The sequence below is a fragment of the Abramis brama genome (genome assembly GCF_963993115.1).
Source record: "Abramis brama genome assembly, chromosome: 7".
Lineage (NCBI taxonomy): Eukaryota > Metazoa > Chordata > Actinopteri > Cypriniformes > Leuciscidae > Abramis > Abramis brama.
The window spans coordinates 8416166-8433222 of NC_139969.1; the positions used below are offsets into that span (position 1 = coordinate 8416166).

General features: G+C 38.6%; 1 protein-coding gene across 1 annotated transcript in view; it reads right to left on the reverse strand.

The window, feature by feature from the left end:
• Positions 1-6621: 6621 nt before the first annotated feature.
• The window catches only part of ephb1 (EPH receptor B1), a 240319-nt gene continuing 229883 nt past the window's right edge, over positions 6622-17057 (reverse strand). Inside the window, exons 15-16 of the mRNA XM_084119768.1 lie at positions 16270-16425; positions 6622-12234 (exon numbers count right to left, since the gene is read on the reverse strand). Coding sequence (XP_083975894.1) covers positions 12120-12234; positions 16270-16425 — 271 coding nt within the window. The 3' untranslated portion in view covers positions 6622-12119. The remainder of the gene's footprint in view (positions 12235-16269; positions 16426-17057) is intronic.

Here is a 17057-nt window from a genome sequence, read left to right on the forward strand (position 1 = left end):
TCCAATTTTTTCTCATTTTGTTTAAATATCTTTTTTTATTTTTTTTATTTAGTACTGCCCTTTGGAAGCATGTTTTCTGGAAGACAAATTAAGTACAATTTACCATGATCTTCAAATTCAAAAAGTCACAGAAATCAAAAGGTCCCAGATGATGTGCTCCATTCAGTTTGACCAATCCTGGATGCAGATTTGCGGAAACACCAGACTAAACTTAATAACAGAATGAATCAAATATAACATTTCGTTTGGCAGGTAAAAAATTATCAGGCCAATTACACAATTAAAGAATGAGAAGCAGTGTGTGAGTCTTCTAAGTGTAGGACTCAAACTAGCTCAAAAGGGAAATATGATTAATTAATTATAACTTATCTTAGGTTAAGGTGAGGTTACATTGACAAGTGGGTCTATCATAAAGGCATGTATGAAAACGATATACAACACAAAGACACTATACGAGACAGTAATAATCACACACAATGTCCTGGAGATATGCATTTTCATTAATAGAAGATAAAAATAGTCCTTTTTGTGGCCATTATGTGTGTTTCAATAGGGAGTGAGAGAGTGAACTCTTTCAACTCATTTGGCTTTTCTGCCTGGGTGTTAGTTGCAGTTTCGGGGTTTACAGAACTCTAACACATAGTTTGTTGGGAGAGTATGTTTGCTGGATTATTCCATCCCTATTTAACAGAATGAATAATTGTGTGTCTAATTGGTCCAGATGCTACAAATATTTTGGGGCCTATATGTGCCCCAAAGGGTTGCACCTGGTTTCGAGGGAGAGGAGCAATGATTATTATATCTTGGAGAGACATCACCCATATCAGAAATTGTCAATCTTTCTCAATACAAGTGACTGCGGTGAAATGGAAACCATTTAACCAATCGTTTGGAGACATTTAAAATTATACCAAACATGAGGGTAAAAACAATAGGTTCACAACATGCTTCATATGTGGTGTATAGAATGGAATGAAGAGGGAATAGGTAGAGGGGGGATGCATAAGGGGCTTTCGCACCGGAGGAACCTTTTCATGGTTTCCTAGAACTATTGGCGGCAGTTCCCGGATTTTGGCGTGTTCGCACCGCAGGAACAAGGAACGATTTTAGTTCTAGGAACTCCTTTTGGAGGAACTAATTTAGCTCCTACTTCAGAGTAGGGTCTAAACCAGCACTATAGGAACTATCCGTGACGTTAGTATACGCTGGTTGGCCGAACGCAAGCGCAACACCAGCACCCGCCATTTTTAAAAAGGCTGTGGAAACACACAGATTATAGCCTATATATTTACTCCAGAAACTAACTCTACGAACACGGAAAACAGTGATAGATGGGCCTCTTAACTTTAACGCTAAGGAGAAAATCCAACACAACTTTGAGGGGACCAAGCGAAACACTTATGTATTTCTGCTCGGCTAGCAACACTGGACATCAACCACACGGCATTCGCTAAGAACTTTTCATTACTGTCTAAAGTTCTACCAAATAACGTGTCAGACAGATCGTAATAAACTAATGAACACGGAGGATGCGAGCAATGTGTGGCTTTGGCTGGCGTTCTCAGCGCCGTCAAAATAAAGGTCCACCGCGGCGTCAAAATAAAAGTCACAACAACAAGCGCGGCTTACATCACTTTAGAGTTCCTACTGGCGGTGCAAATGCAACCAGGAAAATGTTCCTAGGGGAACCATTAGTTCTCGGGGAACAACCCTGGTGGCTAGTTCCGAGAACTAAGTTCCTTGAACTACCCGGTGCGAAAGCCCCTATAATTAAGTGAGGGGAGAAGTTTGGGCAAGGCAGTGTCCTCTTTCTTTGAGATCTTCTCTCCGGATTAGCGAGTTTTTTTTTGGCGTTTGATCTCATGTTCTCTCTTAGCAGGAAAACCAGTTTTACATTATTTTAAATTGTAATAATATTTCACAATATACATTTTTGAACTGTATTTTTGCTCAAATGCATCCGTGGTGAGCAAAAGAGAGTTCTTTCAAAAACATTAAAAAATCTTGCCAATTTCAAACTTTTGAATGGTTCTGGAAAAAGAATATATAAAAACTGGCCAAATTTTGTGTTTATCTGAAATGTAAGATACTCAATATTATTTTTTTTATTTAAATAAATATCTGAGGCCTAATGGCTAAGGCCAAATCACACCATTGTTAGGATGTATTGCTTAATTAAGCATATCTTTTTTGAATATTAATAACTTGTAGACTGCTTCACATGTCAGAAGTCAAATAAGTGCATGCAATGTGTTCAAGAGCTTTTTGTGTATAAATACTAAATTTGTATTAAAAATATCAGGAGTCATTTTTGTTTATTTGAAGGGGAATAAAAAAAAGGCAAAGTGGGATACCTGTACCATCACATTTCATATCTGCACATGTTATGAATGCATCAGAGGAACAGCATTCAGATGACCTTTACACAACCGTATGACTTTATGAATTCTTTAGAAAATCCTGATAGAAGTTTCCCTAAAACCCAATTGAGATGCAGAGGCATGCTTTTTATTTCCATTGAAAATCTAATGCAGCGCAGAACTCAGGCAGGAGTTAAGCTGTTTACAGGACCTGCACAAGATACACACAGCTTTCCGCTGGCTGGATGTTTCAAATGCACCCTGAGAAATGACTTGGAAAGCCAGCGCTACGAAGCTAAAACGTTGCAGTCATTTCTCTACACACATCACATCGACTACTTGCCAATAATGCTGTTTCAAGCTCGCTTTCTAGTAAAATGCATTGCACATCTTATTTGCCTGTTTAATTATATTCTTTGTATTTCCTGCATGTTTTTGCACCTATTCTGCACTTTTCTTAAATTGACTCTATTATGCTATTTTAAAGGTTTGTGATTTTGTTCTAGAGGTCTCCTACAATAGGTTTACATGCAGCCAACCTTCCATTTTCTCATAATATACATTGCAGCATCATCTCTTTTCTCACAGTGTCTGAAATGGTTCGATAAAGGATTCAGGGCCCTATTTCAACGATCTAAGCGCATGGTCTAAAATGCACGGCGCAAGTGCACTTAGGTCATGCCCGAATCCACTTTTGCTAGTTTAACGACGGGAAAAATGGTTTAAAAGGGTTGTCCCTATTCTATTAGCGTTTCAAATGAAATTCATTATGAGTAATAAGTGTGTTTTGGGCATAACGTGCAATAAACCAATCAGAGTCTCATCTCCCATTCCCTTTAAAGGCCAGTTGCGCTCGCGCCATGGCGGATTGCTATTTACATGGCGGAATTTGCAAGCGGAAAGACTGAACGCTTCTCCAGAGAGGAAACGGATCTGTTCGTGCGCGAGGTTAAAACGCACAAGCAGACCATCTATAGGACAAGCCGGATTCCACCATATCTTTATGTACACATACACAATAATAATCTTTTACATTATAATCCTCTGAATTTTAATATTTGGCTAGTTTGTGTGCTGCTGCTGCGTGTTTGTGTGCTGCTCCCTGTGTGTGTAATGAGAAAAGTGTACGAGCGTTGTGGACCCGCCTATAGACAAAAAAATACTGTGCCATTGACTTTAGACCAGGTTTCAGTTGGTCAATGTCTTCAGTTGGTCATAGTCTATTTCAGTTGTCTCAAAATAGCAACGCGCCAACAATGCGCCCAAACACTCCTTGTTTTCAGACCAGCACGCCCATGATCGAACAGATGGGCGCAAATGCATTTGCTATTTAAACAACGTGGCGCAGGACGTGAAAATGATAACTGCGTCGGGCTGAAACTAGCAAAAAACACTTGCGCGAGCCTGGCGCTGCATTGCGCAGTGTGTATGATAGGTAGTGAGTCGTTCATGAACACGTCGTTCTGTCACGTGACAAATGAACGAACGACTCGGAAGGTAAAGTAATTATTTATGTTCCCTATAATGTATTATAATGATTTCTTAATTCAGAATATGATCAAGATTGCATAGGTGGATGTGTTCGGGGAATTTGCCTGTTAAAAGTATAACATTTAAAGCCCCTTAAATGAACGAAATGACTCGAAAAAAGATTTGTTCATTTTGATGAATGAGATCGAACAAGAGAGTCAGTAAAATGATCCGAACTTCCCATCTCTAATGATAAGGCCCTCAGTCTCTCTAAACCCCTTCTTTCCGAGAGCATACTCAGCTCTGATTGGTCAGATGGCTCAGTCTGTTGTGATTGGTCTTCTGCTTACAGCGCATGTCAGAAACGAAATGCCCATTATCATATCTGAATTTGAGCTCCAGATCTTTCTCAGCAATTGCACAGTGAAACGAACTGTAACGGTGGCATCGGTTTTACTGTATCAATTAGAACCAGAGTCCTCATCCTTTGGAAGTGCATGCAAAGTGTTTTCACAGCACAGAAAACAGCGTCTTCTCGACATGTTGACAACACGAATCAAACTCTTCCAGGCCTCAGCTACAACTACAGTGTTTGAGAGTAAGTCAAAGTAGACATTGTTCACAGGCAGCCAATGAAGACAATTGGTATTATGCAAATTTGTTATGTAGGTTTGAGCAGGAACGAAGTAAGGCTGGAAAACTGACAACTCATTTAAGGCAGTTCAGAATTGTTTTTTCTTTTTCTTTTAGGAGACTCCATTTATCGTGTACTTTGATCTTTGCAGGCCTTTTAAATTCACAAACAGCTATATTACACATGAACATTAATATTTGAAAAAGCATAACAGAGGCATTTTAATTATGCCCTGTGCATGTCAGTAGGATACTGCACTGCAATTTATGTTAAGGAAATAATTATATCATTTGATGAAAACCTGGAGAGCCATGTGTAGCTATTTGCAGGTTACAAAATATTAGACAAAAATGGCTTATAAAAATGGTTCAAAAATTGTGCAATTATCAACATCCTAATATTTGGGGAAAATCAATCATTTTCAGCAGCTCTGGATCTAAATGGTCATCCTTTGGTTGTACAGTATACTGTGCATAATACAATGTTGCATATTCTATATAATATGTTGTTTAAACATACTACTGTATCTATGATTTGGTCCAGACCAAACTACATCAAATAAACGGAATTACCATCTCCAAAAGTCTCATGAAAATGTTTATTGTGTTTATCGGTTATTGTGCTCTGTGGACACGTTTAAGAATCTGCTGTTTGTTTCTCTTCGCAAATATAGAGGTTTTATCTGCTCCACTGAATCGATAAAGGAGACATTACAAGTCAAGTCTCTCCAAAACACACACTCTCAAATGCCATTAATTATCCGTCAGTGAGTATCTTATGCATTCTCTCCCAGCCCTCACAAACACAATTCCCTTCACTTTAATTATATCAATAAAGATAACATATCAATTTAAACAAATGTTTTGGAGAGTAAGCCATGTGGAGAATTATCCATATAAATAGCCATTAAAAATGCATAACTGTCAATTATTGCTCTCGTAGAGTCGCAATTATGCAGTTTCAGTGACCTTGCATTGGTCTTTTCCATTAGGAGGAGCTCTCTGAGAAATGAAGTGTCATGTTCGATACGGGGCTCTATCCCACTGGATAATGAAATAAAAGGAAGAGAGGAATAAACACGTCTCTAATGAATGCCCCGAGAACTTGGCTGGGAGGCTGAATGAGAAGTTGTGCATGCTGGGAAAGAGGTCAGCATACCTGGACACGGGCTCATTTCATGTGCAATTCATGTTTGAAATGATCATTTTACAGCTCAAGAGAGCATTCTTGAAATTTAAAAGAAAATAATAGTAAATAGAGAAACTAGAAAAATTTCATTATTGTGACAGATTTTACATTTACAAAACGTGGCTTTAGAAGTCAATGTATTGTGCTTTATTTCCGTATATAATTGAACATCAGTCTATCACTGGCCAACAGCAATCCATTTACAAATGTGTTTGTTAACTGTAAACTTAGAGCAGAATTTTAAGCCGTGTCTGAACGCAGTTTACAATTGATCCAGTTTTCAGAACATGAAGATGACTGTGGTTATAATAAAATACATTGGCAGAAAAATGTCTTACAAAAAGCTTTCCTTTGATTGAAGTGTAAAATGAAGGTATGCTATTTAAAAAGTTTAAAAAGTCATAGTAACTGTTGCACAAATCACCACAAAGTAATATGCTAAATGCTAAATAGAATTAAAGGTAAAAAGAACTGAGTAATGGTGGGCGGAGTTGGTAAAAATAGCCTAGCTATTTGTAGGATAATTCCAGTGTCTCATCTATCAGTGAGGAACTTCAAAGGAACGCAACATAACACGTCACGCCTCATATCAGAATCGTTAGTTTGTATGTTTGTTGCAACAATCACATATAGGCAGTTCTTAATTATGAGATAAACTGTTGTTTTCATAGTAATAATTTCTAAAGCAGAGCATTGCTGGACAACTATATAAATGTAATGCCTCGTTAGTCAGATTATTACTCTAAAAAATGTTTCTCTCACCATCTCTTTCAGCTGTGGTTGATTGTAAGCACATCGCTGCTGTCTTCAAGGCTCGAGGGTCTCGAGAGCGTCTGTAAACTCCAAACAGCTCTCGTAAACACACATGCTCCCTTTACAACAGCAGCGGAGCGGCTGCACGTTTGACCCGCGGCTGTGCCGAATTATCAAGAGCTCTCTCCGGATGAAGATATCACTCACTCGCTCCACTTCAGCTTTTCCAAGGTCTTTATTGAGTGCATTTCAGTACAATAGTTCTCAGAAAGTTACAGTTTCAAACTCTGACATACTCATCACAAGAAACGAGTGTTAACTATACAGTCTCGGTGAGGTGGGAGGGCTTTCCTTCATTCCGTATCTACAAAACAGTGTGAGCTAGTATCCATGCCATGCTAGTAATATCAACAGTATCTCGAACCCTTTGACACTCTGCCTTTTATTCTCGGTTGCCAAAAGTAATGCTCCATCACTTTAACAAGAAAGTGTCATTTGAAGCACGAAAAAAAAGAAAACACGAGGCCTGTTCCTACAGGCAGTGTCAGACGACGCTTTTGTTTGTTCCAAACTTGCTTTTTGTTTGCGCTTGTGAAGTCTGAGCCGTGCTGGTGAACACATGCACCGCTCAGACTTCAGCTGGCACAGTAACTGCACCAACGCTGATCCGCTGCCAAACGCACACCAGACTCCACAAAGTGTCGACACTCCAGGCAAAGAGTGATAAAATTAGACTCAATTCATTTCCGTTCATCCTCTCACTCCCTGCATGTTCCCTCAACCCTCCGAAAAGAGGAGGAAGAGGATGATACCCTTGCAAGAGATGAAGATCACCCTCAATTTTGAGTTTTTGGACATGTGCAAAATGAGAGTTCAAAATACGAAAAAAGAGAGACATGAAAAAAGGACACATTCGCATTACAAACAATAGCGTACATATTCAAATAGAAATCATATATTACATCTGTATTGGTTCTACATGAGCAATAGGTGAACATGATTTCACCAAGTACAACATGATCCTGGATCAACAACTTTGTTGAACCTGGAACAACATCCCAATCAACCAATCAGATTTGAGAGACAACTTTACAGTTTATGTCAAGTTTAGTTTTACAACCAGGGTTAGGTGCTTCTACATCAGTGTTATTCACCGATCGTTTCCCTCTGATTTTAGGGATAACTTATGCACAGGGTTAGGTTTAGGGATAGGATAAATATTTCAGACAGGAGTGTTGTTCCAGGATCAACAAAATATCTTGACCCAGGAACATATCTTACTTGGCAAAATCCCGGTGACCATGTGCGATGTTATGAAGAAGATGTCTATTGGACAGTATATTAATAGTGATAGATGGATACATTGACCACACCAATTATTTGACATTCTGTGATATCTGCAACGGCGATATCTGCAAATGTAAAAACACCTTTTCAGAAGATTTTCACTGGAAAGAAAGTTTGAGGACAGTAAGATTTTTTTTGTTGTTGTTCAGCAGCCATTACTCCAGTCTTCAGTGATGCTGTTTTGCAATTCAGCATTTTACATCACTTACATTTCTTATTATTATCAATGTTGGAAACAGTTGTGCTGCTTAATATTTTGGTAGAAACTGTGATAACATTTTTTCAGGATCTTTGATGAATAGAAAGTTCAAAAGAACAGCATTTATTTGAAAGTTGAAATTAACTTTCACTTTTCATCAATTTAAAAGTAGTACTTTCTTTATATACATATCTTAGTGACCCCAAACTTTTGAACGGTAGCAAATGGAGGAGGTGGCACAGTTGTTCGCACGGTCGCCTCAAAGCAAGGAGGTTCCTGGTTTGAGTCCTTTCTGTGTGGAGTTTGTGATAGATAGATGAAGGAGATGCCAATATTTAGGGTTTTTTCAAAGCTTATTGAAGAGTAATATATTATTAATTGGGGGGAAAAATCTAGATATTGGCACCTCCCATTAAAAAAACCCAAAAACATGATATTTGTCAACCACTGTAATTCTATAAGCCTTCCCTCAAAAAGACACAACATGAAATGCCATTTGCAACCCAATAAGCAGTATTTATAAGTGAAACAGAATTTTCAAAAATGATGATGACCAGCACAATTGGAGTGTGAAAAGAACTGAGAATAAAGTTGAAAGAAACATGTAGTTAAAGAGAAAATAGGGTCAGTTTTAATTTCATGCTTACTTAAAACTCTAATCTCTAAGGTCTGTCACTTCCTTTGTCATCTTTCTTAGTTTTTTATTCCCCATTTCATCGAATTTCTTTCCCCATCCTGGACTCTCTACCGTCTTTCGCTCTCATTTGGTCTTTTATTCTCTGACTCACTCCAGCTCATTCATCACTCTCCTCAGCCTGTGTGTATCCCAGCACGCTCCACCCTCCCCAACGAGCGCAAGTCAGCCATTTTTCAGCTGGGCCATACAGCGGGACGCCGGACAGCTTGGTTACGCCCCGCCGCGAACGAGCTGGACGCGGGCCATGGTGAGGATACTTTGTGATCATTAATTGAGCTGCCTCCGGTCCTTTACAGAGGGGAAGACGTCTTCATCGTGTGCTAACGTTTTTATAAGAGCCAAACACTATTGCTATACCGTCGTATTAAGGAACAGATTCGATTTCTTCAATGTTATACAACGAAAGAGAGTATGTGTGTGTGTGTGTTTGCACAAAAGAATAAGCCTCTTGGCAGAAGCTGTAAAAGTGTGTCATCCTTAACAAAGAGCCAATAAATACGCTCTTTGGTTGCCATGGTGAAATTCATTGTAGCCAATTAGGTGCAACACCTTGGGTATATCTGTGTGATGGATTGTGTGTGTGTGTGTGTGTGTGTGTTGCTCATAGAGAATAACCATAAACCATGTGTCTGATTAACTTACAGGCAATGTAGCGGCTTATTCATTACACACACACAAATGCTTCACAACAGACGAATGAATGGTGGAGGTGCTAACCTTTACAAACCTTACTGTTTCAAATCGCACTTTAGGGCCCTTTAATGCTAAACCTCATGAGAGCATGTGGAGGTGCTTTTAGTCATTATGACCCTAAAATCTGGAACCTTTTACAAATTGCATTTATATGTATTCATTTATAAGACACTTTCATCCAATGAGGATAAAAGCCAACAATATATGTACAGCACACAATGATTAGACAAGCTCCCAATTTTTCAAAATGTTAAAACCCTGGTGAAGATATTTATTTTCATAGATAGATTTTATTTTCAAATGTAATTTATCCCATCAAGCCATCCTAGGTGTATATGGCTTTCTTCTTTAAGCCGAACACAACAGTTATATTAAATAAGGCAGAGTTTTTTAAAAGTTTAAAAGTTATCAATACGACTCCAGTGGGTTAAAAAATGCCTTCTGAAGCGAAGCGGTGGATTTTTGTAAGAAAAATGTCCATACGCACATTCACAAGAGTCCAGTCCCGGCTGAAGGGTGACCTCTGACCCGACACATGACATAGGCGTAGCGTCAGCTTAGCTGAGAACTGATGAATGTGGAAGCACAGAGGGTAGAGCAAGACAAGCAAAACCAATTAGACGTCTAAAACAAGAAGTTTTAAAGAAAAATGTCAGATGATTTCGATATAAGAGGAGCTACGTCCTACATTAGGTCAGAGGTCACCCTTCCGCTGGAACGAGCGTACGGCCGTTGCCAGTGATTATAGTTTTAAATATGGATATTTTTCTTGCAAAAACCCATCACTTCGCTTCAGAAGGCATTTATTAACCCAATGGAATCAAATGGATTACTTTTATGGTAGATGGAGGTGCTTTTTGGGGCTTCAAAAACTGGACACTATCCAATGCCATTACAAAGTTGGGAAGAGCCAGTAAAATATTTAATATAACTAGGATATAACCATATATACCTAGGATGGTTTGAGGGTAAATTATGGGATAATTTTAATTTTGGGAATTTTAATCTGAATTATGAAGCACATTTTATGTATGGAAAGGTGCTATACAAATAAAATATTAATAATATTATTTGTAACATTTAAAAAAGGTTCAATTCATTAACATTAGTTCATACAATAAGTATTATGAACAATGATCAGCATTTTCCTCTAGGTTAATTAATAAATATGCTGGATCATTGATAATCCATGTTTATTCAATGTTCATATTCATTTATACAATTTGAAATGGTAGAAATGTTTTAGCATTTTTAGAAATGAACATTAACCTAGATTAATAAATGCTTTAAAAAAAAGTAATGTTAACTAATGTTAACTTGGTATAGTATTACCTATAATAATAATAATTATTAAATTATTATTATTATAAATCAATCGGCTGATGCTATTTCTCAATGGCAACCAAAAAAAGAACAGCCCAAAGCTGACAACAGTGTGTATTTGTGTGTGAGTGTGTTACCCAGTGCTTCATTGACTGCTTAAGTAGAATGTGCTCAATGGGGTGGCATTAGGCATCTGTTCATAAAGGGTCACACAGATGTTCAATCCAGACACACACACAAATAAATGGAGAGCTGGTGACACGAAAGAACATGTACCGCATTTAGCAATGTCATCTGGAAACATCTGGAGCCGAGAGAGCGATTCGGCATGATAAAAGTGGTGAAGGACAGCGGCTGTGCGAGTCTCTTCGTTTCCTGCCTGCAACCTTTTCATTTGCTTATCATGTAAACACTTGCTTAGAAACAGATTAGCGGTTTTAAAGACCCTGTAAGACCAACATTAGTACAGCTTATTAACAGTGAAACTACATTTAAGTGTACTAGCTAGTTTAGGAGGTGACGACACACCTTCCCAACGCTAGTCGACGCATTCAAACACTCTGACACAAAACTAACAAGAACGACTAGAAGAAGTAGAAGAAGAAGAGGTGGAAGAAAGAAAAGCTGTACACGTAAGTGCTCATCAGCGTGGAAACACCTACAATAAACACTGTTTAGTGGCCTGAATGCGTAGCTTTTTTCACCTAAAGTATCTCTTTTTAACGCTAGTTTATACACAACTAACTGATATTTACACAACATCGACAGAGTCAGAGTTCATCCCAGATTGTTCTCGTGAGCGAGTTCGTGTCCTGCAGAATCCGTGGTTCTGTTCCAATGAGCAACATTGCCAAAAAAGCAAGCGGAAGAAGAGTGTATTTACAAAGAGATCCGTTACACTTCACCTTCAATATGAAGGTTTACTCTGAAGATATACTCGTGTTTATTTAAAGATATACATAATTTACGCTTGTACGGCCAGGGGATGGGACGCAGGCATACAGCATGTCCTTTGGCAACGTCAGCCATACCAGAATCGACAGGTAATTTAAGTGGGAAGCAGTGGCGAAAGAAGGTTTATAGTGGAAAAAAAGAAGAACGATACAACCTTGTAGAAAATGATGCGAGACGTCTCAGAATTGGAATAGCATCGTGAAGATAACTAAAGCGGAATTACAATGACGAAAAGAGGAAAAAAAGAGTCTGCTTCTCCAGTTTTCCCTATAAATGTAGCCCAAAGACACAGTCGACAGGTTAACAGACGTCCTGGGAGTTCCAGTGTGTCTGGTCCTGTTCTGATCTTGTCTGTTGGATATGGGATAATGGTTCTTCTCTTGAAACACGTTCTCAGATCAGGATGATAGTCTCTATTCTGGCGCGCTCCGATGGGATTGGGCTCGCCCGCTGGTAATTCTTCCGCAAGCTGCCCGGCCCGTCGTCAGGCGCCCCCTGTAGTCATGCCAGCGCAGTGCCCGTCTGGCACTGAGACATCTGCGGGTGCATGGACTGAATGCTGTTGAGGATTTTCTTCTGATGGCCGGCTAGAGTCACACCTATCCTCAACAGGTCCCTGTGAACACAAGAATGCATACCTACAGTTAATTTTGGACACACATACCAACGTACGTAGCTCCCAAATCAACGTTCTTTTGGAAGATACTTTAACCTCATCTTCCCAAGCTAAAGAGGCAGCGGTTATCGTTGCACAATGGTTGATGCTCAGACTACATTCACACCGCAACTACGTGTGGCCCAAATCGAATCATTCTGAGGCTGTACACATGAGCTGATATAGATAGAATGAGATTCTAAAAGTTAACATGAGTTGCAATCAGTGTTGTGTAATGCATTAATAAGCGATTAATTACTGTAATTTAATTACATTTACTACTAATGTAATTCCATTGAATACTGTATAGACTACCGAACAATTCCATTTAAAACAGTAGTGGATTTAACATCAAAATGTAACAACAAATGGTAAAATGTATGTTTTTCATGCAGGACTTGCTACTGCCAATACATACACGGCACACTGCTGTGAGGAAGTAAGACATGCTGCTGCTGTACAATATAGCGTACATGAATTACCCGTAGCAGATCTATACAGGTGGAGCTGGGGAAGGTGGAGGGTTTCTGAAAGTGCGCTGCACTGCTAAGGCTAATGCTGACTAAGTATTTGAAGGTTGAGCACGCAAGCTCATTGGCTATTGATACAGCAGGAACCAATCAGCTGTGCCCTATAGATAATGATGTGATTGCAAGCAGGTTGAGTTAAGGACTTATTAGCCTGCACCATCTAGAGTTCCATGACAGAACTTTGGATTTGATGTGCACTTTTGTAAAGAATCACACAAAAGTTATTTATTTACTGTTTATTTGTATCTGCCGTCAGACTAAGACATCGTTATCACAACGTTTTGCTATGTAAAGTATCTTATTATAATAATGTAGGAAATATATTATTTCATATAATACAAGAAATAGTACTATGAACTAATATGAATTAATAATGAGCAACTCGCAAAATATATCACAATTTCAATTTTGCAACAGAACATTTGAATATTTTAATGAACAAATAGCCATTACATTTTAAATAATTCTATTGTATATTATATAATTTTAAATATAAGTAAAACACCTAGAATTTTTGTTTTTATTTGTCTCTCACTTCTTTATATTCAGCTTTATATTCAGAATTCACATTGGCATTGCCCACACTGAAGCATTTTTTTTCCCCTTTAAAATACTCAGTTTGAATGTAGATGTCTCTGCAAATATTAATAATAAAAAGGTTGATCACTTTGCTATCACACATCTGCCTGTTGTCACTGTTCTTCATTATCATCCACGTTAACGAACATGGTTAATTACTATTACTCTGGCAGTGGTACTGAAATACTCTAAAAGCAGTTTGCCAGATGGTACAAGAAAAGATTCACTCCCTGAGCTACTCTTGACAAGCACCTCTTCATGTTAGTAGAAAAAACGGTCAGCACACCAAAAGGCCAAGTAAGATCAAGACGGGTCTGCCACAGCATGTGATTTTAGGTGACCGTTTCATTGCCACCTCTAAATTACAAAGACAAAAGAGTAACTCTGAATAAACGCTCAATTTACTCTGCTATTTTCAGAGAGAAACTTTTATTCTGAATGAGAACACCGTGTACAATCAATATACGAACCATTGAAACAGCACTGAGAGAGAGAGAGGAACAGCACAGAGCCCCCACAGGTTTATAGATGTGAGAGCAAACAGCATTAGCACATGAAAGCCGCATGCATTTAACTTTCTGTTTATGCGTGGGCTCGTACTTATGTTGCTAATTAAGCACAGACCCTCTCTGTGAGCGCCGGCTGCATTAATCAGAGCGTCAGAGACGCTACACCTCACAGTCTGCTTCCCGCCACGAACAAACCACCAGGAGATGTGTTTTAAACATCATCAACAGCATATCCACCTGTTCGCTCGATAGCGAATCAAACAAGTCAAAACACATGCGCACATACCTCAGCGATACGCACTAATCCTACTGTACGGTTTAGAAATCGATGTTTAACACATTTGTGGAGATATCTGACCACCCCACATTCTGTGATCAATGTGCTGTCTGGAAATCTGAAACCAGCTTTAATCAGCCTTCACACAGGCAGAACTCACAGAGTATTAGACATCATCTAAAACAAACCAACAATATGACAGAACGGCTGAATAAGATGCATAACTGTGGTACACATAATGCTTTTTGAGAGATGTTGTTATTAACAGTGTGATCTATGAAAGCCTGTTTCCAACTCAGAGTAAAAAAATATCAGGAAAATGTGATGGAGTTTCAAATAAGAAATAAAATAGCAAATGTGAGATTAAAAGTTGTAATTACGAGAAATAAAGTTGCAGTTGGCTGGTTGAATAATTTGTATGACCTGTTGGTGGGGTCAATTTGACCAGCTTGGAGCTGGTAGCCCATATTGGCTTAGAAAGTGAAGAACTACATCTCAAAACGCTTCCGAATGGCTGACCAGTTACCTTAAGCTGATACGACCTGGTTTTACCAGCAGCATAGAGCTTTAGTAACAATGATGAAAGCCTAATAAATCTAATAAATATACAGTATCTCACAAAAGTGAGTACACCCCTCACATTTCAGCAAACATTTTAGTATATCTTCTCAAGGGACAATACTATAGAAATGAAACATGGATATATTTAGAGTAGTCAATGTGCTGCTTGTATAGCAGTATATATTTACTGTCTGAAAATAACTCAACATTCAGCCATTATTGTCAAATTAGCTTGTGAGATACTGTAAACTTTAGAAACTAGACTGATTATTAGCTGGTCCAAGCTGGTTTAGATGGTTGACTACTGTAGTTGCATGACCAGCTGGGTCAATTTGACCATGTCAGTCAACCTGCTTAGAGCTGGTAGACCATGTTGGCTAAGCTGGTGTTGAGCTAGCTAACAACATTACAAAACACTTCAGAATGGTTGACCAGTTACCTTAAGTTGGTAGGCCTGGTTTTTACAGCTTATTTAGAAACTGTGCTTTAGTATTAAGATGTGTTTTGGTCGATTGGATCACAAGTAGACGAGGGAGACACATTCCCATTTACACCTGGTGTTTTAAATCTGTCTCTTTTGTCCACTTTCAACCACTTCTGTCCTGATTTCTTTGAGGGGAGAGTCTATCGGTGGGTAAATGTATTTTCTTTCTTTCGATCTAATGGACAAAATGAACTTTTACAGTTAACAATTAACATATGAACGTGTCTGGAGACGACAGAAAACATAAACATTCGTTTCTGCTCTGAAAGTCGCAAGACCACACTGAATGCTGTGAGTGAGTGTTAGAAATCAGGAATGGTGAGAGAACATTGTGCTTGGTATGTTTTTCGTCTTCAAAACAAACTTGGGTCTTCAGCCGACAAACTTTAAATCCCGTCTGGCTAGTGTGCTTTCCGTAATGTTTACGTATTAGACCAGTAGGCGGAGGGCAGGCTATATTTTGTCGGCTGTTGAACACATTCGGCCACATGAGCGTTTACACTATGAAAGCAATCCGGTCTATGAGTTTTCAACTACCTCTGGAAGTGGTTGAGAGTGGATCAGGTCAAAATGTTTTAGACCCCGCTTACACCTGTATTTAGCGTCATACACTTGTGATCTGATCGACCAAAACGCATCTTAATACCAGTTGTAAACAGGGCCTTAGACAAGTCCAAGCTGGTTTGAATGGTTTATTAGTTGCACGACCAGCTGATCTGACCACGTTTGACCTGGTAGGCCATATTTATCAATCTGGTTGAGCTTAGTAACAATAGTAAAGGCATAATAAATGTAATAAATGTGAGAGCTTATTTAGAAGCTTCACTTTAGACTTGTCATTTGGTTTGACCTGCAAGTTTGACCTGATAGATTATGTTGATAAGCCTGGATGGAGCCTGGATAGAACCACGTTCCAAAACAGCTTGGACTGGCAGACCAGCTTGACTATCTAATGCCAATATGACCTGTTGTTTCCAGGGTAGAGGTTTAGTGACAATAATGAAATCCCAATGTAGAGAAATGGTGGAAATGATTTAGAAGACACTTTAAACTCACTCTGAAGTCATCTGGGTTACCAGCTGTAGGGATGTGAAGCCAGAGTTGAGGAAGTTGTCTCTGTACTGAGACATCTTGACAGCGGCCAGCCAGTCCTCTACAGAACTAAAGGTGGTGAAGTCTGGGATGGACCTGTCCAACAACGGCTGGGACGGACTGGTGGAGGAGAAAGAAAGAGTGAGATGCAGGAGAGTAGAGCAATCAAATGACCCAACCTTAGGTGTCAGAGTTGCAGTCTTTGTAGGGACCAACACCGTGGGGACCTATCCTGTTTTACCCAGAATGAAAACAGCTTAATATGGGGAAAAATTATGTATTAAATATTAAATATTGATATCTTTATTATGTAAAAATGCCAAATGTTTAGGGTTTGTTTCGGGCTAATCTACAGCATTTACACTATCATTCAAAAGTTTGAGATTGGTAAGAATTTTTAACGTTTTTGAAAGTCTCTTGTATGCTCACCAAGACTGCATTTATTCTTATTGCATTTATTATTAACAGTAAAAACAGTAATAATGTGAAATATTACTTCAATTTAAAATAACTGTTTTCTATTTTCATATATTGTAAAATATAACTGATTCATTTGATGGCAAAATTCCATTTTCAGCATCATTACTCCAGTCTTCAGTGTCACATGATCCTTCAGAAATCATTCTAATATGCTGATTTGGTGATGTTGAAAACAGTTGTGCTGCTTCATATTTCTTGTGGGAACTGTTATAGTTTAAAAGTTCAAAAGAACAGCATTAGCATGCTTGCTAAATAAAAATGTTAATTTCTTT